General features: G+C 32.1%; 1 protein-coding gene across 6 annotated transcripts in view; it reads left to right on the top strand.

Annotated features, from left to right (window-relative positions):
• Positions 1-23,193, top strand: part of LOC107441187 (uncharacterized) — a 58,509-nt gene that overhangs the window by 8,252 nt on the left and 27,064 nt on the right. For 2 of the 6 annotated variants that reach the window (XM_016054348.5, XM_071180247.2), the window contains exon 2: positions 20,818-22,945. In XM_016054348.5, coding sequence (XP_015909834.1) covers positions 20,818-22,945 — 2,128 coding nt within the window. Of the gene's footprint in view, positions 1-7,176; positions 7,368-10,502; positions 12,177-17,425; positions 17,583-20,817; positions 22,946-23,193 lie in introns of those variants that run through there. The other 4 variants (XM_043041934.3, XM_071180246.2, XM_016054349.4 and 1 more) reach the window with 4 other exon arrangements.

Here is a 23,193-nt window from a genome sequence, read left to right as displayed (position 1 = left end):
TTCAAATTGCTTTTAAAAAGTTCATATTTTTATGAAGTTCTTGAGATATGGTGAAATACCCAAAAAGTAAAACTGACCAATCCAAAGCGGTCCAATCTTTGGACCGCTCTCCTAACCGAACTATTGGGACCCTATTTCCCTAATTGCGACTATCCCCTATATTTTGGGGGTTAGGAATTCGAATCCTTCAAAAACAATTTGTGTTTAGTCAGAAAAAGTACATTATTTTGTGTCTTATTTTTTCTCTCTATTTAATTAGCATATTATAGGTCACCCCTCTGAACGATAGAGTCTTAGAATGTAAAGATCCAACCCATTCAAGCCTATGGAAATTTTGTCTCCCTTATTAAGAAAGACATAAATTTTCTTGGGAACAGTGCGCAAAAAATAAGTGGACCACTCTGAATAACTTTTGATCTATATAAAGATCGGTTCTAAGGGAGACAAAATTTTCATGTAAAAAATAAAAAATTAACCTACTTCTTGCAATATGGTAGGCTTGAATGACATTTCATTACATTCGAAGCGATTAAAAGATGTATTTCATATATCGACTTTCTCATTTCTACAGATTTTCCTTTTATATATATATATATATATATATATATATATATATATATATATATATATATATATATATATATATATATATATATATATATATATATATATATATATATATACAGTGGTGGCCAAAAGTGTGGACACTTTTTGAAAGTTTCATAATTTTCAACTTTGTGTGCTTGTAGAATATATTAATTTTCACTTAAATACAAACGTTTATATATCAAATTGAAGGTAATTTAATGTAGAATTTAATAACAAATACAGTATTACAATATCTGTATCACAAAAAAGGTTATGCAACAAATAGTCAGATCTATCTTAGATTTGCATTTTTTTAAAGTGATACTTACACAATCACTACTTAGTAGGATAACCCTTATTTTTTAAGACAGCTTCACAGCGTCTTTTCATCAAGTGAACGAGTGTTTGGAGTTCATCTTTCGTAATCACATGGTGCCAAGAATCAATTATAGCTTCAATAAGTTGTCTTTTATTGGATGGACGTTTTTTTCGTACAAGAATTTTCAAGCGTCGCCACAAATTTTCAATTGGATTGAGATCAGGGCTGTTGTTTCCTGGCCATGGTAATATATCTATGCCTTTATTTTGAAAGCATGCTTTGCATACTTTTGCCGTGTGGCATGGAGCTGAATCCTGCTGAAAAATAAATAGTGCGTTGTTGGAGAAGAGATCCCTGATTGAAGGTATCAATTTTGGTTTCAGGGCAGTTTCGATGTATTTTTTGTCATTCAGGATGCCATCAATCACTTGAATTTGGCCCACACCATCTGCAGACATACATGCCCAAATCATGACATTTGTTGAATTTTTTGTTGTTGCTTCAATGCGATCAGGATGAAGCGCTTCACCTACTCTACGTCTCACGTATTTTCTACCATTTCTTCCAAAGAGCGATATTTTACTCTCATCACTCCAGATTACTTGCTTACATTGATTTTCTGACCATTTAATGTGTTCTTTTGCCAACTTAACTCGTTTTTCGCGTTGCTTTTGATTTAAATATGGTTTTTTCCTTGGAATTCTAGCTTGTAGTCCAAATCCTGATAACCTTCCTCTTATTGTTCTTGAACTTACTGCAATACCAGCTGCATTCATGTCACATCTAATGGCATCTGATAAAATTTTTTCTATCTTGAAGGCATAGCCATTTAATTTTTCTATCGGTAGTAGCACTTGTGCATTTTTTCGGCCTGATTTGGCATCCTGAGTGCCGAAAAATGCATCGAAACTGTCCTGAAACCAAAATTGATACCTTCCATCAGAGATCTCTTCCCCAACCACGCACCATTTATTTTTCAGCAGGATTCAGCTCCATGCCACACGGCAAAAGTATGCAAAGCATGCTTTCAAAATAAAGGCATAGATATATTACCAAGGCCAGGAAACAGCCCTGATCTCAATCCAATTGAAAATTTGTGGCGACGTTTGAAAATTCTTGTACGAAACAAACGTCAATCCAATAAAAGACAACTAAGTGAAGCTATAATTGATTCTTGGCACCATGTGATTACGAAAGATGAACTCCAAACACTCGCTCACTCGATGAAAAGACGCTGTGAAGCTGTCTTAAAAAATAAGGGTTATCCTACTAAGTATTGATTGTGTAAATATCACTTTAACAAAATGCAAATCTAAGATAGATCTTACTTATAGTTGCATAACTTTTTTTGTAATACAGATATTGTAATACTGTATTTATTATTAAATTTTACATTAAATTACCTTCAATTTGATATACGAGGGTTGCTATTTATATTTCTGGCCTTGGCAACAGTAAGTGTTGCTAGGCGACCGCAGACGATTTTAATCGAAAGTTTGATATTTTTAAACATAAATTCAGCAGACGATTTACCATTATAGCTTCATTTGTGTTGTTGACAGTAAATTGAAAAGTTCTTCTCTTTCAAAAAATGGAATTGAATCGTAAACATTTTCGTGCATTATTTTTCATAACTTTCGACGTGGATTGTCAAGACAAGAGTGCTTCGATGAACTTAATTCTTTATTCAGCGATAAAGCGCCATCCTACAGCACTGTAAAAAATTGGTATAACGAATTTAATCGTGGTCGATGTTCGATCCAGGACGAATCCCGTGCAGGTCGTCCAAAATCCGTTGTTGTGCCAGAAAAGATCGATGCTGTGCGTGAACTGATAAAGCAAGATCGTCATGTGGCATACCATGAGATAGAGGCGTCTTTGGACATTAGTATGACTAGCATCAATAAAATATTGCATGAACATTTGAGCGTAAAAAAAATTTGTTCGCGTTGGATCCCGCATAATCTGACAAACGCTCAAAAAAAGGCTCGTGTCGATTGGTGCTAGGAAATGTTGGAAAAATACGTTCAAGGTACATCAAAGGCTGTGTATAACATCTACACAGGTGACGAATCATGGATCTATGCATATGAGCCGGAAACAAAACAGCAATCAACTGTATGGGTCTTCCAAGACGAGACAAAACCAACAAAAGTTGTTCGAGGAAGAAGCACATCGAAACAAATTATTGCCTGTTTCTTCGGCATTAACGGTCATGTGGCAACAGTGGCGTTAGAGCAACGCAGGACGGTCAATACTGAATGGTGCACGACCATTTGTTTGCCAGAAGTCATCGGAGAAATTCGAAAAAAGCAGAAGAACAGGCGAATCATTCTTCATCATGACAATGCAAGCTCTCACACATCGACTCAAACTAAGGCATTTCTGACGGAGCGAATGATCGAACTGATGGGTCATCCGTCGTACAGCCCTGATTTGGCACCCAATGACTTCTTCTTATTCCCACACATCAAAAATAAATTACGTGGACAACGATTTTCGACCCCCGAAGAAGCGGTTGATGCATTCAAAACGCATGTTTTGGAGTTACCTCAATCGGAGTGGAAAAAGTGCTTTGAAAATTGGTTCAAACACATGCAAAAGTGCATTGATCATCATGGAGACCATTTTGAAAAACAATAAAACCAATTTCGATCCTACATATTTGTTTTTTCATTATTAGGCCAGAAATATAAATAGCAACCCTCGTATAAACGTTTATATTTAAGTGAAAATTAATATATTCTACAAGCACACAAAGTTGAAAAACATGAAACTTTCAAAAAGTGTCCACTTTTTTGGCCACTACTGAAGCGTTACCTCTTTTAATTTCTTCATCTAAGGATGATAGTAGTCATACTTTTGCTGTATTATAAACAGAATTTTAAGAGAAAAAAAATGTGTGTGTTTTTTTTAAATCTATTTTTTATTGTTTATTCCTTCCTTTCCTTATCATATCGAATATCTAATCTTGATAAGATATCTACTAAGGACTTTCCTTTTATAATAATAGCTTCAGTAAAATTGTAAGGAGCTATTTAACTGTTATATTTTAACATTTTTAATTTCTATGAAATTTCTAATTATCGATAATTTGTCAGATATTTTCATTGATTATCATAAAAATAAACAAATTTTATTTCCATTTCGAGTTATATATATATACATACATATTTTTTTTGGCTGACCCCCACAGCGTCCAGGGCTACTAAAATTTAGGGCCGCCAAAAATTCAGGATTGTTTAATAGTTATATTAGGTATTTCCATGCATTTGCTAAATCTTGGATATATAAATACTATTTTTTGGCCCCATACGGATAATAAATTATGTTTCCAAATATATCTAATTTTATTTTAGTTAATATTCCTTTATATCGCGAGTGTAATTTTTAAAATGACATTGTCAATTTTCAGCTTTTATGTCTTAGATATTAATTCATTTTAAAAGTTTCAATAGACGATTTGTAAGTGTGTAGAGGGCAGTCCCTAAGAGCTGCTGTGGAAAATGTTAAGAAAAATTAAAATCAAGTATAAATAATATCTAAAAATATTATATGCAGCACTGCGTTATCTAATGTCTTATACTTAAGGTTGTGCTAATAAACCTCGAATTTCATTGATAATAAATGTTTTATTCATAGAATTAAGGAGTAAATTATTAAATTCAAACGCGAATTTTTTTTTTGTTCAAGAGTTTAAATATAGATAGAATGAAACTTGGAAATTTTTCATTATTCATTTCATATCCTTTTCATATTTTAATGTGCTCATTGTAGTATGTAAAGTAATTTGCTGTTTTATTATCAGTAAATGCATTTTCAATTATACCGATCCAATTTTATGAACATTTATTTCATTACAAGTAATTTTTAATTTATCAAATATGTAGTTTGAGTATCTACTTGTAAATAAGGATTTATTCTGCAATTAATAACTTAAATTTTAAAAACGTTTTTTGTTCTAAATTAATTTAGTTTTCACTGGACAAGAAGTCCTCGGCAGATTTAGCGTGTACGTTTCTCCATTTTGTACTCGGGGAGTCTTCGGCCAGCGGGGATCGAAAGCACGACTTCTCGGACATGGGCCCTCCGTCCTACCAGCCAGGCTATTCCCGGCCCCTATTCAATATAAAAGTTTTATGAGTCAAACTATTGTTTGTTTATTATATGGTGCTTACATGATATGTTACGTGTGATTAAGACATTTGGTAACCGCCTTACAATTATTAATACTTCAAAATATTGAATTCTTTGTCATGTTTACTTTACTTATAGTTACTAATGTGTTCAGTTAACGAATGCAATTGAAGTAATGGGCTATTTAAAATTCTAAATCACTATTAAAAATTACTTTTCGTACTGTTGCCAACTAAACTCTTTGAATAAGAATTTAAAAAAAAAAAATTGTGGAAATTTGTATTGATAACTGAGCAAAATAATTCGGTTCTAAATTTTATCCCAAAAGATCTCATCCAGTATTATAAAATAATACAATAAACAACGTCTGGATTTTTTCATTTAATATATTTTTGTAACTTTTATATAACAATTTACTTATCGGCCAAGAAACAAAACTGATTGTGAAGCAATCGTATAGTTTAGTAGAGGAACCGAGCCAAACACCAAACCCCTTAGTATGTTTTGAAAATGACTCTCTTTTTGAAAAAATAGTTAACGTAGATTATACATTTAAAAAAACAATTGTAAAGGAAAAACTTCAGTAAAACTAGTGAGAAAAATAATAATAATTTTTTTAAAATTATCCTTATTATGTACTAAATTATCCAAAGAAGAAGAAAAAAAAAAGGAATATAACCCAGAATAACTTTTTCATTTACGACATTTTCATTTACGAAATCAGACTCAAAAACTTATTTTCTCTGTATTAACAAAACTTTTCGGATATTCGACTGATTTGGATTTCTGACCCTGGAATTAGGTGGTAACCGTAATCTGGTCCCAGTAGTTTTGTCCAGACAGCGGTTGAAAGTTTGGACTCCTCTAATGTTAATTTTATTTTTTGCTTATTTCTCCATATCTCCAGTACTTTTTAAGCGAATTGAAAAATGTTTGCACAAAATTATAATATTCTTTTATTCAAAGATAATTTCCATGTAAAAATAGTTTTTAATAATTGTTTATTTAATATTTTATAATTTTAAATTTACAAAGTATAAAATCTGTCAAATAATTTCTATTTTATCCCTTTGTAAAACGTCCTTATGTTTAAAATTTTATTTCTCGCAAACTATTTGATCCATTTGGATCAAATTTTGTGTTATTTTGTTCCTTCTTTAAAATTAAGTAAAAAAATTGTATACCTTACAATTTAAAAAATTTTTGAGCATTATAAAATAAAATATTAAAAAGATTATTTAAAATTATTTTTTGCTTTGAATTATCTTTAATTAAACGAATTTTCTAATTGTGTGCAAAAATGTTTCGATTTCCTTAAATAATTCTCGAGATATGGCGAAAATCTCTTAAAGTAAAATTGAGATTAAGGGGGTACAAACTTTGAACCGCTCTCCTGATCAAACTGTTTGAACCCTATTTCCCATGTTTCGGCTACCCCCCCCCCCACTCCGCCTTTTTATATTTGAGGGTCAGAAATCCAAATCTATCAACAACAACAAAAAGGTATGTTTATCCATTGTTTGTTTTATCCCTATTTGTGTCTGAATTTGTAAGTTTAAATGTCGTCTGAACTAATTAGCATATTTGATGTCACCACTTCAAACCATTAAGATTGAGTTCTAATGCGTGCAAATCCAATCACTAAGTAAAAAAAAAAAATATCATGAATTTTTTTTTTGCACAGTACTTTACTAGTTGTGAACTATTTATTTTACTTGCTACTAACTTACTTGTGGACTATTCATGTTTGCGTAAAAGCTTTAATTTTTTTTTTCTTTTTTAAATTTTACAACTGTTTTGTGAGTAATTATAGTGAGATCACGATACAATGTGAATAAAAATTTGATTTTGCAACTCGTTTTATAAACTATATCTTTTAATAGGTCAAATATTTATTTCACAATAACATTTTTACTACGCAGGTTTTTTAAACAATTTCTTAAAACTGAAGTTGAATTATTATTTTTTTTTTAAAAAGTCATGTACTGATTAAAAAACATAAAATGTCTTAATTTCGATGTATATCATTTTTGTTATTCTCTTAATGAATACGAAACACGCTCTACAAATTTAAAAGCTGCTTTTCCTAAAAAAACAGCTAAGACAGAAGGCAGAGCGACACGGAAGCTTTCAGAAACAGGCCGTGAACTTGAGTCGCTCAGTCACAGGTCAATAGTTTTGATGATATTGGCTCGTTACCATAGTCACATGACGTATATTCAGTACAAATAGACAAGCTGTACATTTATATCTTTTCATTCTTAAAATTGGGATCTTCTTTTTATCATTGTTTAATTTCAATTCGTCGGTTCGTCGGCAGCTGGTAAGATTTCACTTTTTCCAAAACCCTACATACATTTTTTTTAAAAATTAATTTTAAATTGTAAATAAATGAATTATCATCGTTATTACAATAATTCGATAACAACAAAATTGCTTACGTTGGTGATTTTCTCTCGTTAAATCTTTTCCATTTATCTTTTTTTTATTTTATTTTATTTATTTTTTATAATTTTGGTATTGATACCACATATGAATATTTGTTTACAATACTAAAATACATTATTGCATATAACCTTGGTAAATTAATATACATATGTTAAATATTTGGCAATCAATATCATTACGTTAATTTAATCTGGTGTATCTTTGTTAAATTAATAATTTTTAATTAGGAATAATGGTTGTGATTTAATTACTACCTATTTAATGCAATTTAGTTTGTGTGTCAACTAAGCTATTTTATTTTAAATATTTCTTACACAATATTGGGTTTAATTATTTTAAAGAATTGTTTATTATTTAAAGAATTGTTTATTATTTAAATAATAGTATATTAAAATGTTAATTTGCCAAGGTTATATGTAATAAGGTATTTTTACGTTATAAGGAAATATTCATATGAGGTATCAATACCACAATAATTAACCTATCTGTACCTGACTTTCGTTGCAACTTTCTCCAAAAGAGCTAATTAGCCAACCGTTTATAATTTAAATATTTGTGTTTATTATAGAATATGATTCAAAATAATGAAATATAATTTTAAAATAAATAATTTATTTATTTAAAGTCGTTAATCTTTAAACAAATTGCATTAAATTCTCTCAAAAAAGCTATAAAGTCCAAAACGCTTTTCAAGAAGTTCCATGTTGTCTGAAATAATTAATAAATATTTACATAGAGTTGAAAAGATCGCCGAAACCAATGATCCAAGAATTTAGTCGAATTATTACAATTTTTATTAAATTTCATCATCATATATCAGAGTAACATTATGAGCATATCAAAATTATATATTGATAGATGAATTTCTATCAACACAGTAATATTATATTAAATAACTATTGATCACCTGACCAGTTCAGCCAACACATAATTAACCATTCGACGCAGAAATTTTATTAAACAACTTTTTCATACTTTTTTTTTCATAATATTTTTTAATATCATTTAAAAATATACACTTAAGAATATTAGTTTAGAAGTAATTTTTTTTAGTCATTGATTTTGGAAGTTTTATCTGGAAAAATAATTCATGAAGAATGTATATAAATTATTATTTGGTATTCAAAATACACTAATAAACATTAAAAAAAATACTTAATGCAAGTAAAAGTTATGTAAAATTATAATTTTCCATTTGCTGTATTGATAAATTGATTTATTGAACTAAAAAGTTGAATTAATATGTTTCAAATATACCCATTTAGTTTTTAAAGTTTATTAAAATGCAAGCACTTTTAAAACATATTTAAACGTACTGTCATGATTTTTGCCAACCCTGTTTCTAAGTAAAAATTGAATTTAAAGCTTGGGTCGAAGGAGGTTAAACTGATGTAAAGATGACATTGTAAGAGGCCCGAAGAATATCTAAACAAATATTCTTTGTCGATAGGGTGAGTTAAGTCACAAAGAAAAAAATCCGCTGAACTTCTGTATTTTCAGCACGACAATTTCATTGTATTCCCCTGCTCGTGACCTATACAAATAATTTAATATTTAGATGTATAATAAAAAAAGAAGAAGTTGCTTCTGTCCAAAATATCTTAATGTCAAATGTGAATACATAAATATAATTTTATTCATACTAATGTGAAAAAAGGTACTATTAAATATGCCAGGTCTAAACGTGCTCTTCTTGGTGCAGAAGTTAAAATAAAAGAACTAACCAGTTCAAGGGTGAATCTTTTTACGTTATTGGTGGTTGTGTTCAGCAAACGTTAAAAAGCTGCTGTGGCTCGGAGGATATAGTTCAGAAGTTCGCCTCCCAACGATGTGACTCAGACTCGAATCTCATCGGTGACTTCTTGAAACGAATTATGCCATCGGCTCACATCAACCACAGTGCTAATGTAAAATATCATCAGTGGTAGACGGATCATGGGTCAGAATCCCCTTGCCATCGGGTGGGGGATTCTGCCCCTTGCCGTGGTTTTCCTCTCTGTGTAACACAAATGCAGGTTAATTCCATCAAAAAGTCCTCCACAAGGGATCGTTTGTCCGAATGCTTGATCCAGGTGTTCCCTTGTCTTCTGGGTTAGGTTTAAAATCACAAGGCCACAGAGTTGAACATTGATAGTTGTAAACTCAGAATTGAATCAGCTGTTCAACACCGGTTATCAAATATTAAAAAAAAAAAATAAGCAAGTTTCGAGCTTGGTAAAAATAAGCAATTGGACGGATATCGAAATAAACTCAGAAAGTCGTGTCACAAGATCGTATCCGAAAGTCACTGAAAAACTACAGCACTGTTAAGCCTTATTTGCATCGATTTTATATCTACACAATAAATACCGTCAAGTGAGGTCACTTAAGGTCAGTTGTTTTGAAATTCTAGATAAAATTTTGTATACTTCTCTTTTAGTTAAGGTATAAAATAGTTTATTTACTTGTTTCTGGATTAAAAGAATTGTTACATGGTGTTTGAATACATTTTCATTGCTTTTTCTTTCAGTAAAAATTCAAACACATGGTGGATAAGTTTCACTCCGATTGTGGATGTAACTTTTCCCGACAAACATTTTCTATTGTCTCTTGAGTCAATTTCTTGGAAATGTTTTCTTAGTGGGGTTAATTGAGCAAAAATAGATTTAAGAACAGTTGAATAAATATTTGTCAAACATCCATGATATTTCTCAATCTCAAGGCCTCGCTCTTTGCAACTTCAGGGATCTTTCATAAATTTTAATGTTTCATTTCTAATGTTCTTTTTTTTAATCAGCTATGGATAAGTCACGAGTAACTCCTTTCAGCCATTTTTCTCACTGCTGTATCGCGTACAATGGTTTTGACACTCAGTGATAGCTAGTAAGTACTCATTTTACAATGAATCATGGATTGACAATGACCAACTAAAAAACTTACATAAAAATCGAAATATATAAATTCCGCAATCATATCCCTCCTATATAGTTATTGTATGTAACATTAAACTAATATGAGGAGTAGTAGTACTTTTTTTTTATTTACTTCGCAGTAGAGCTGCAAATATAATATAAAAAATTTATTTGTTATGATCTTTACGGAAAGTTGCTGAGGTGCTCAATGTACTTGTTCAACAGTTTTCTCACAACACCTGATCCTGAAACTTGGCACCGTTTTCCCATTTATTATGGACCTCGTTTATCACCTCAATTTTATCTACATTATAATCCTCAGCCCTGATTTTTTTTACGGGGTTCTTAAAAGCTAATGAGAAACTGTTTTTTGCCATATTTTTTTTTAATAATAAATTTGCCTACGTAACACCACAGTTGACGATAAGTTCAGACATATAATAGTGCCATTGTAGCAACGGTGCATTGTCCTTCTGCCAAATTCTCTAAAGTTTTAAGGATGACAAGTTCGATTTCCTTCAGTATCCGAGTCTGCAATCTTTCGATAATGATTATGTCTCCCAATTTAGCATAAAGTTTTGTCAGTAGTTCTTCATAATCATGCACACAAATTTGTAGATGTGTATGCAGATAATAAATAATTGAATAAAATAAAAGGTAGTTGTATTATTTTACATAAGACTCTGTATCTACGGGGCAGCATTCTCCTGTCAAACGCTCTAGTAAATAGAGGCAGTGGGTTCGATTTTTCTCAACTCCAGGTATGCTTTGCATTATTTAAGTAATGTTTTTCAATTTGCGGTCTTTTATACATTGTTCTTTATCTGGAACCCTATCCCAAGCTTGCAGAATTATGAATGCGGGCCACCCTTGCCGAGGGGTAACGCCCGCTAAACGCTGTGCAAAGCGTAGAGGTAGCGGGTTCGCTGTTACCCTAGATGATTCTTCGTGCTGTGCTTCTCTATATTGTGCTATCTGTCCTTCTATTTGACAAAGGTATATAAGCCTAATTTGAGCACACAAGCCTGCAAATGCCCTTAAATCCAATAAACCAACCCAACAAACTAAATGAACGTGTCATGTTACCTGCGCACAGTCATTTAGACATTGTTGTTGACATATGCCTTGCGTTTAGGCAGAAGGGTGCGATTGTTCTTGTTTTCCAGTGGCTCCATCTATGGCCAAGAATTCGACTTCTGCCACACCCATACGATAGGGCGGACCCATTCATACATCCATTTATTCATCCACATATCGTAATTTTTACCTGAATCAGAGAACGATCCATCTCCAATCTAGTACCTCCAGAGATATTGATTTGTTATGGGAGCATGGAGGACTTTGCGACTTGACAGATTTAACGTGCATCAGTCACCATTTACTACACGGAGAGTGTTCGAAGTCGGCTCGGGGTTCGAACTCGCGGACATGGGCCCATTTAGACATTGGACTTTTAGAGTGAAATATTATTAAACAGTGAACTGATCGTTCCCAGTAGTCAAGCATCATTGGCAGAGGCCGATGCGCAGGTGGGTGACCACGTTGATCAGCCTGCAAAGGCACAGAATGTGCGCGGTATCGATCTTCGTTAAACTATTCTACCCTAAAGTGCTCGACTTCGCGTATATGTCGTCGGGCTACCAGAACGGCGAGCTATCCACTCTGCAGAAGATCAAAATTGTGATGACCTGTCTTCGGATAATCCTTAAGGCTGTTTCCCAAACCTCCGCCTGTAGACCATTGTGCATCTCTAGCGAGACGTAAATAAAGTATTTTTACTACAAAAATATTCTGTAAGGAATTTCTAATTTTTACTTTATTTAAAAAAGTATTTATAGACATTAGTATTTCCATTTCTTCGTTTTTTAAAAGTTAGTTGTAAGTTTCATTGCTTTATCTGTAGAATTTTTAAAACTGTCAAAATTTTTTTGCAACTAAAATATTTTGCACTGTAGTGTTCGTAACAATATATATATATATATATATATATATATATATATATATATATATATATATATATATATATATATATATATATATATATATATATATATATATATATATATATATATATATTCAATTCGATTTGAGATTCGATTGATTTTATGTCTACAATTTTGCTGTACTTAATCTTAATAATTTTTTTTCATGTTGTTCATTATTGTGTTTTAAGATTCATAGTATTTTATAAAATTTTCAAAATAGTCAAATTTTGAAAAAATGAATAAAAAAATATCTTAATAAATAGTCTCTTTTTCTCAAGAATTATTTGTGAACAAAGCTTCTGAATTTAACTTCTTTAAAATATTGTTCGTTAAAAAAACTATAAAAAAAGCTCTTTTATTTGACAACTAGAAAATCAAATATAATTTAAGATTTCAAATTTAGCTTATTTTCTTGCTGAAGAATATTTGCATTCCTTTCAGTTTATGTTCCTGGTACATAAAATGACTATTTAATCGACATTGCAATGTTCAGCTTTTAGATAATACTACTACAAATAATGCTACGTTATAAGAGATAGCAAAGATATTATTGTTTAACTTTTCTTGAAAAAGATCGGATGAAAAAAAAAATGAAAAATGGTTTTATATATAGTGCACAAGAGTTATTGCGGAATAAAGATTGAAATATGTTCCATAAATAATTAAAACTTGTTAAACTTCAAGATTGAAAATTAATTCCTTTGAGTGAAATTTTGAGCTTATAAAATAGAGAAATGAAGATCTTGCGAGCGAAAACAGTGGATAAAAAGTCAATATTTAAAGAAGGAAAAAAAAAAAAAAACACTTAAGAGTACTATAATTTTCGAACAAATTAGAATTTCGAAGAAAACTGTGTTGAATTTAATAAACAAATATGGCTCTTTCAGCATACCAAATTTTAACAGCATTCCTGCTGCAGTTGTAGTATTTTTCCCACAAGTTAATAATCTCAACTGTTAATAATTACCCGATGTTAAATTTTTTATTCCATTGTATTTCCTGTACATTTTTCTACACAGTTTTTTAGTCTTGAAGTTTTTGCTTGGCAAAACGAAATGTACTGTTAAGTTACAAGCACAAAACAGCGGCGGTGCTTACAATTTTTTTAATATAGAGAAAAAAAGCGGAAGAATTGTTTTGATCAATACCTTCAGACTTTTTTTTTAAATTTTTTAATTTTATAACCGTAGTTGAACAGCCGACCCAATTTTGGGCTTACGACTACTAATGTTCAACACCGTAGTCTTGTAATTTTGAACCCAATTCTGAAGACCAGGAACTCCTAGATCAAATATTGGTCCGCATTTGCGTTACATGGAGAGGAAAACCACGAAAATCTCCCACGGTTAGGCTAACGGCAAGGGGACTTAAGCCCATGATCTGTCTACCACTAAGGATATTTTACGTCAGCACTGGGGTCTGGTGCGAGCCGGGCACGGAATTCGTATCGACCAGCCATCGCTGGGATTCGAACCTGGGTCACCTCATTGGGAGGCGCACGCTTTATCCCCTGAGCCACCACGGCTCCTTCATACTTATTAGGATGGTATTAGAAATTAGGATAACGTAGATTCATAAATTAGTCATTATATATGAGTCGTGGTGGATCAGGGGATAAAGCGTTCTCCTCCCAATGAGATGAACCGGGTTCGAATCCCAGCAGTGGCTGGTCAATAGTAATTCCGCCCCCAGCTCGCACCGACCAAAATGCTGACGTAAAATATCCTCAGTGGTATAGAGATCATGGGTTCGTCCCCTTACCGTCAGGCTAACCGTGGGAGATTTTCTTGGTTTTCCTCTCCTTCTAACGCAAATGCGGGTTAGTTCACCAAAAAGTCCTCCACGAAGGCAAATTTCTCCCAATACTTCATCCAGGGGTTCCCTTGTCTTCTAGATTGTGCTCAAAATTACAAGCAATCTTAACATTTTCTATGACCTAAAACAAATAGATTGTATCGACAATCTACGTATTGCGTGTAATAATTGAAATCTCAACCAGTCTTAACGTTTAAAGTTGTATAGCTAGTGTTTTTCACCACATTTTCCTCAAATATTTATTCTTTTGTCAGACATAGATATTTGCATTGTTTGAATAAGTTTCCTCGAACAAGGACTTTTTTTTTTAGTCAAGTGTAGGATAATCGCATCCGGATTTTTTGTTTTTAAACTGTACAACTAATCGAATCGTTCCAATTCTAAATCCTTAATTTTCTTATTTTAATATATATATTTACACACAATTTATACTTCAAATTATTATCTGCCTTATAAATTGACTATTTGTACTTACTTCTCTATAATAATAATGCAAGGATATTTTTTTCTCTCAATGAGCTATCTGTCTTCCTCCCTATGAGCTATCCTTTCATTTTGATGCTCTTGGTCTTTTCTACATCATATTAACCTAATTTAGTTCCGCAGTGGACTGATCGATCGTTAAGACACGGTTCTCAGCGGATCACCAAAGTCAAGCATCACTGGCTGCGGTCAGTGTGCGGGTGGGTGACCGCTTTGATCTGTCTACGAAGGGTCAGAGGGTCTACGGTATCGGAACTCGTTAAGGTATCCGACTACCTTCGGGACAAAATTTTTGAAAAATAAATATTTTTCACAACATTATTGCAATTTATATTGTAAATTAATTTAAATAAACATATTTAATAGAGAAAATTTTAATATACAGGAAATTTTTTGTTTAAAGAGTATTTTTTAGATAATTTTAATGAAAATAACTCATTAACGGAAAACACTCTACACAAAAAACTATTGTACATGCAGCTATCAAACTTTTTGAGCCGTTTCGTATAACCCTCTGAAGTGTTATGAACCTCAACTTAAATAATAGCATGAAATTAAAAAAATTTATGGAGTGTTAAGCATATTTTTCCATTTTTTTTCACATTTTCTTCACATTATCTACTGCAAAATATCTCATAAAACAAAAAATAATACAGTTATCTGAATTCTGGAGGTCTGTTACATAACCACCAGTACAAGAAACAATCTCTGAAAGTTTGAAGACAAATTTATTATAATTAGTTGAGTTATCTTGTTTTCCGTAGACAAAAAACAGCAAAATTGTCATTTTGAGAAAAACACAATTAAAGTTTATAATTACATTTTTTCTAAAAACTATGAATGTTTGTCAGTAGGAAGTTATTATATTTTATAGGGGGCACATTCCTTCACACATTTTCTTAGTTTTATTTAACGTAGCGATATTTTAACGTATTATTTAGCGATATTTTAAAGTATTTAGTGAATAACATCAAAAGTCTACTACTTATAAAGCATTTAACACAGGAACAATTTTTTATTAAACAACCATCTTACTGTATTTTCACACTTTAATATATATGTCTAAATATAGTTTTTATTAATAATTAGAAGTAAAAAATATTTTTTATAATATTTATAATAGCTCAAATCTAGAATTTTCTTCTAAATGCAATTTGTTATCATAGCAAACCGGACAACATAATGAAGCTAATATCACCATTAGGATCTCAATATCAATTATTCGATTGCCACACAGATTGTTTTTATCCAAAGGCATCAGTTCTTTATTGACATCCATAGAAATCGATAATTTTGAAGAGCTTGAAGTAATAGATTCATCTGCTATACACAATTTTGAATAAATGGTATAATCAACTTTACTCAAATCATCGCTTTTGGTGGCATGTTGATTACCGTAATATTTACGTTTCTTAGATCGAGAAGTACGTCCTTTACCCATTTCAATAAATTTATCAAAATAAATAACAAATTTTTTTGAAAGAAATCAATAAATTTCTTCAAAACAAATCAAAATCAAGATATAGAAAGTACGCTTCAAATGTAAACAAACTATCAGAAAATATGCTAACTTTTCATGTTACCCACAAACAGTAACCACGAAACGTAAAATCTAATTCAGATTATTAGCCGTGAGTTTAAGAGCTTTTAAAAATTAAATATCTAAGAAAAATAAACACACAAATAGACACAAACTATTACCTACTACCGGCTTCATTTTTGTAATTTCCGGTAAGTTGGACAGCTGTCATCTGTTACTAAAATAGCTATAACTAAAGTTCTGCTTGCCGTGCATTCAAAAACAAAACAGTTTTTAAAACTAGAAAAATTGGGCATTATTATAAAGCAATAAAATAAAAAAGTGATTTTTTTGTGAAAATCCTCTTTTTTAAGGTAGTCATCCGACTACCTTAAAAATTACGGTAGACCTTAAACTGTTCTACCGTAAATTGCTCGATTTCGCGCATAGCTCGTCGGGCTACCGAAGAGGGGTGCCATCTCCTCTGCAGAAGATCAAAATTGTGATGGCATGTCTTCGAATCATCCTCTGGGATGTTTCACAGACCGTCGCCAATAGCCCATTGTGCAGCTCTGGTGCGACGTAAATGAACTACAATAGCCACAACAATAAAAGCCTTTGCATTCGAGATTAATCCGACGGTTAAAAAATGCGTATGTAAGCGCATCTATCTATTCAAATACATGTGCAATACCTGGAGATCAAAGAATAAATGGGTCGCTAAGCAATGGAAATGTTCACATTTAGTGTAACAAATATTTCATTGGTGATTATAAGGCACCTCTCGAGTGTAAAAGTTAAGATTGAAAACCTCGTGGTTAATGAAGTTTGCCTTCATCAAGAAGTAAAAAGCCCATCACCCCAGAAATATTTTCTCCCCTTTTCTGTAGTTTTTTTTTTAAATTTTTTTTTTTTTTTTTATCGTCAGATCAGATCACTTTTTGATCTCATTCAATTGAATACGTCTGTATTTAGATGATTCTCATTTCTGTGCCAATAGCTCATTAATCTTTTTACTTTTCATAATTTTTAAATTATTAAGGTTATAACTTTTGTAATTGTTAAGTTATTCGCCTTTTTACTCTTCTGGGAAAAGATATACGTGTTGTGTAAATGTTACTTCAATTTACTTTTGTTTTTAAAGAAAGGCACAAAAGTTGAATTTAAATGACTCCATATCTCGTCATAAATTTCAGCTGACATTAAATACAGGACAAAGACGCTTTTCGTGACATGTCTCACTCGAGAAAAAGAAATGAAGGCCATCCTGTTGGCATAGTATTTTTTCCTTGAACTTGCTTTTCTTAAATGTCCACTAAGAGTGTGTTTCATCATTATGTGCGTCTGTTGAAAGTTTAAAAGACTTAATTATTGCATTCACCAAAGAAATTATCAAGGTAGAATTTTAATTTTCTTTTAAAAAAAATTATTTAAGTGTGTATATTATTCATTTCATGCTTATAGAAATTTCATCTTCGTCTTTTTTAACGACTTTATCTACTGCTTGAATGATATTTACTTCGAGAGTGTCTAAAAAATTGATCTAAAAAAATGAAGGAACATCCGTCAATCACTGAATCTTTTTCTCAAGAAATTATTAATGTTCTTTATTAGCTCTTAAAATTTTTTTCTTTTGCATACACTAGCCAACTTTTCAATTTATCACACAGTAATCAATTGTATTTGTTACAAAATTTCATAGACAAGTTTTTAATATTAGTTGTTAGAAATGTTCTAGACATTGTAAGATTGGTAGTAAAAACCTACACAATATAGACCTTAGAATTTTTCTTCAGATTTGTAAATGGTTATGGTACCTAAAACAAAATAGTGTCCTTTCATCATATAGTTTTGGATTTACAAACCATTGTTTGAAAGTGTTTCGTTCATCCGCCATTTTCTTGCATAAAGAATATTTTAATTTTTTTTTCGTAAAAATTATTTTTTGTCTTTATTTTAATGAATAATTTTAATACATGTTTAAAAAAAAATTTCTCTTTAAGTACATGGATGCCATCTTAGTTTTGGATTTAGTCACACGATTGTTACTGAATCTAGGGATTTCTATCGAAGCATTTAGTCTGGTGCAGTAAAACCGAGTAGCTAAGATTAGGGAGCTTGTTCGAGCTAAACTAGAAACTGTCTGATTTAACTATTGTTTAGTTGTATACAGTATATCATTCTTGAAAAGTCATTGATGTACTACTTTTTCTTATAAATGATTTTTTTTTTAGGAAAAGCCGAACCTCCCGGGTGTCAACCTTATGGGAAATTTAGAAATACTAGAATTTCAGTAAAAAAGAGCCAAGATTTTTATTTTATATCACAATTTAAGAAAATGATGCATATAATTTAGTCAAGGCCTTTCTCAGGGAGGAGGGCCAAACTAATATTCTTTACAAAAAATATAGTGTTTATTAATGATTTTTTAAGAAGAAAATGGCAGAAAATTTCTTTTCAAAAACTCTCGAAAAAATATGAAAGTAACGCTTTTTGCTCTTTGTGGATGGACCCCGCAATAAACTTTGTGCTGGGGCTCGTAAAATATATGTTGCCTTGGATGTAATTATCTTCTTCCTCCGCTGCACTTTAGCTTTCGTGGGTCCAGCATAGACGCACATCAGGGAGGGGGGGGAATCAGTATTACTCCGGGAGCAAAGGTTGTCAAAACGAAATAGAATAATGCTACTTATTGGTCGAACTCCTTATCGTTTACTAGGGTATGGATCTTTAGTAAACGTATAATAAACTGGACTAAAATAATTTTTATAACTGTGATGACTAGAGCCCGGATTTTGATGACCTAAAAAATCTCAATTAATGCCCTTAAAAAGTGCAAAAAATGCCCTTACAAACTGCAAAAAATGCCCTTAAAAATGCAAAAAATGCCGTTAAAATGCGAAAATTGCGCTAAAAATGCCTTATGACATGACTTAAATAGAAGTAAAAATATTGAACTAAAACAATGTTTTACTCTTTAAAATTATTATTAGTCGTTTCAAAAAATATAAAGCAATGCAATACTTGTTCTACGTTCATTAAAGTTTGAAAAATATGTTTTATATCCTAAAATAACAAAAAAAAAGGAAAATATGTTGACTCCAAAACATTTTCATTTTGTATAGAAACTTAAATGAATATAACAACTTCCATCTCATAATATTACTAAATATCAGAATTACAGTGGATTATTAAATTTTCTTTAATATTTTGAAACGTAAACGAGCGTCTCTTGTCTGAAAGCAAATTTTTATACCAGGAGAAACTTCTTTCAACGTCTACTGATGTTATTGGTGCGTACTTGAAAAGGACGGTCACACTTACTGACAATTCTTCTTCAATTTGAAAAGATGTTGCTTCACCTTTTAATATCCTAGAGATTTTATTCATTGCTTGGAAGCCAGTGTAATAATAAAAAATTATAAAAAATAGCAAAAATTAGAAAAAATTAACAAAAAATTTAAAAAATGCTTTAAAATGCAAAATACGCCCCAAAATTTAAAGAAAATGCCCTATAAATCTCAAAAACTGCTCTAAAGGACAAAAAATGTCCAAAAATGCAAAAAAATGCAAATGTGATCAAAATCCGGGCCTTAGTGATGACCTATTAATAAGGATAGCTTAAAAACAAGATAACTTTAGAGAGTTAACATATCAAAACAAACTTATCTGCACAGGATAAATTCTCTCCTTTACTAGTAAAGTGCAATTCAGAGTTTGTCCGAACTAATTTCGCCAAAACCCACTCTCACCTATATCTTTTTAAACCTCTGTAATAAATTAGGTTTTTCGAATAAAAATCGACAGTTTTCACACTAAAAAATTAAATATCTATTTACCTTCAAATCAATTATCTCTTCTTTTTAAAGTAATTTTTTAGTGCACATGCGTAAAATTTGTGCATCGATTATTAGCAGAGGGTCCGTAGTTATCCTGATATATCTAATTTCCCTAATACTAAAATATTTTGTCCTCATTTATCCTGATTTTTTAGCTTTTAGTCTTGCTATTCCTGATTTTTGTGTATGCTCAGAAAATCCCATTCATTTTCTACGTATACACAATTACCAGTTTTAAAGCAAAATTGATTTTAGGATTAAAAAGATTTTGATTTTTTGATTGAAGATCTCGTTGTATTAATTAATAATGCTATTGTAAATCTCAAAATTTAATTGTTTGATCTTATAGACCGTTCACTAATTATATGCATGGTTCAGACATACAGTCTTAACCGCAGGATTCATTATTTCAAATTTTTGGGGAATTCAATCATTTCACTTAGATTATTATAACACATTCATTCGGGGTCTTCAAATATTACTTAAGCATCCAACTTAGAGGGGAGTGAGAGCATTAGGCACTAATATCACTGATGGTGTAAAAAAGATCTTGTGGACTGCAAAAACATTTGGATTTGCAAGAAAAATTACTTTAAAAAAAAAACCGTGCATAAAAATTGGGAAGAAATTGACGATTTTTAAACAAAAATTTCTGACACTGGAGAAGGAGTGATAAAATCTCCCAAATGTGTGCTTACCTGTAATATTTGAATGACTCCTCATGACTTTGTAGAGCAGTAATAGTTTATACTATACTTTATAGTAGTTGAAAATAATTTTTTTTCTTCCCCAGAATATCCCCAAAAGCACAGTTGCGAATCAAGAAAGAGAAGGCCCTCAAAAAATCTCTGTCTAATGCAAGTGAAAGCGATGTTGGCGCACGCGTCAAAAACCGGAGCGTTAGTTGGCATGGTATGCCGTTGCTCGATATTAACCAGGCACCTGGAATAGCTCTTTCTCAACTATTTGTAAATCTCGCCGAATCCATCAAGGAAGAGGGTAGTGGTGATAGTAACAGTAAACTCTCTTCTACTGATGAAAGGAAGAAAGATAAAATCAATTTCCTTGAGAAAACTTTTGTAAAGTGTATAAGAAAAAAGACTCAGAAGTGGAAATGTACTCATTGTTCTTTTCTGAATCTCGAAACTTGTTCTGAATGTGTCGTTTGTGCTTACAGAAAAGGCGAAATTCCAGATTTATTTAATAATTTAGATTATGATCTACCTTCTACACCTACTCCCGATTCGGGAGTAGACATTCCCTCTAGTCACGGTACATCAGTACAACAAGCCAGTCCTGCATTTCGTTGGTTTTGTCATCATTGTCATAATTACAATCCAACAACTACTGAAAACTGTATTCTTTGCAATCTGACCAGAAAGCAAAGTGGTTTAAGAAATGGCGCTCGCGATACTTTCGAAGACTTGAGCAATTTTGGAGCTTACGGAATCTCTCCTCATAAAGCATTATCAAAGCTTAGCCAACTTCATAGTCTATTGGACAATAACGTCTGCGACCCCTTTGTTGCCAGCAACTACGTTTCTCCGAGACATCTTCCAAAACTTGATGGCAAGTGGACTTGCGAAAACTGTCAATTTCTTAACATACCTTCCACCAACCAGTGTATTATTTGTGAAACTGCTAAGCATAATAATGTTAGTTATGTTAACGGCAATGATTTAACTGATTTCTTAAATTCGCAGTCCGTGCCTATTAAAAGAACTGATTATGCTCATAACCGGTCACCTAAGCGGCAACGCGCTGCTCAAAAACGGAACAAGGCAAAACTGAGTCGTCATAACTCAGATGGCTCATCTTCAGTGAATAAAGATAACCCCGTTAATTCGCATTCTGCCGATGATGTTATGCTTATTGACCCAGACGCAGAAAACGAAGTACCTTGGGCTTGTAAACGTTGTACCTATGAAAATTCTCCTAGCTTAAACAGGTGTGAAATTTGCGAAACTCCTAAAAAACCAAACATTCCCACAACTTTGCCTCGCAATGCCTTTAGTTTAGGTTACCTGTCTGAGCTGAAAAATTCACTGAATAATTCTTCAGATAACCAAAACGGAAGTCCTTCATTATCCAGACGAAGTAAATCGTTTTCGGAAGTCCCAAGTAGTGCATCATGTCCAGTGGTGCCCGCGAAAAAGACTCCTTTAGTGAATGGTCACAACGTTGACTTGTCTTCCCCTAAAACTGACGTTCTGTGTGGAGAAGATTTAACCAGAATGTCGGAAGCAGAAGAGTCTTGGGTATGTAACAGTTGTTCATTCTCATCCAATCCTGTGTGGGCAACAACCTGCCAAAACTGTGATACAGCCAGAAATTCGAACAGAATCGTTGAGCAAAGTGATTACAATGACGAAGTGTATTCACGCATCGATTCGGGACGCCATTTAAGTCGGCTCCTCGGTGTTCCCATGTTAGATCAATGGACGTGTGTAAAGTGTACTTTAATAAATTCCTCCAATGAAAGGTTCTGCTGCGCGTGTGGTGGTTCAAAACTTAACAGTACTAGCAGTAGACAATTTAGGACACTGAAGCCTAACGAGAGTTGGGTTTGTCCTAGTTGCACACTTCGTAATCCTCGATCTCTCACCGAATGCAGAGTCTGTAGTTCATCGAAATACGATGACTCTCAACAATTCCAACTCTCAAACAGGACGTTGAGGCGGCACTCAAACCATCAGAGTGATAGTTGGGAGTGTTCTTCTTGTACTTATTTAAATGCAACCGACAAAGCAATGTGTGATATATGTCAAACTTCGCGGAGCATAATATCTTTAAGACCCGATTCTGCACGACCTAATACTGCTTCTGGTCAGGGTGAAAGTGAGCTTACTGAAGATCTGAGGAATGTCGAAGAGAATTTTGCTAGACTGCAGTGGCATGAAATCATTACTTTTTGTAAACAGGTAAATATTATTCTTTCTTCTAAATGTCATCCTTCTTTTATCGCTGCATGAAATTATTAAAAAATATATATTTAAAATTGAAACTAGATCAGGGCATTTATAAATACTTTGTTGTTTGGTGAGCTATGTATAGGCCGCGACAAACAAAAATTATTCGTTAATGATCACTGTAGGAAAGAAAGAACTCGTAAGTCGTTTTCATGTCTTTGAGGATCGACCTTGCGATCGAAATTTCAATCACTTTTCTG

Source organism: Parasteatoda tepidariorum, chromosome 1, assembly GCF_982258835.1.
Source record: "Parasteatoda tepidariorum strain Cologne lab strain chromosome 1, Ptep-v5.0, whole genome shotgun sequence".
NCBI lineage: Eukaryota > Metazoa > Arthropoda > Arachnida > Araneae > Theridiidae > Parasteatoda > Parasteatoda tepidariorum.
This window is presented reverse-complemented; position numbering and strand designations above follow the sequence as displayed.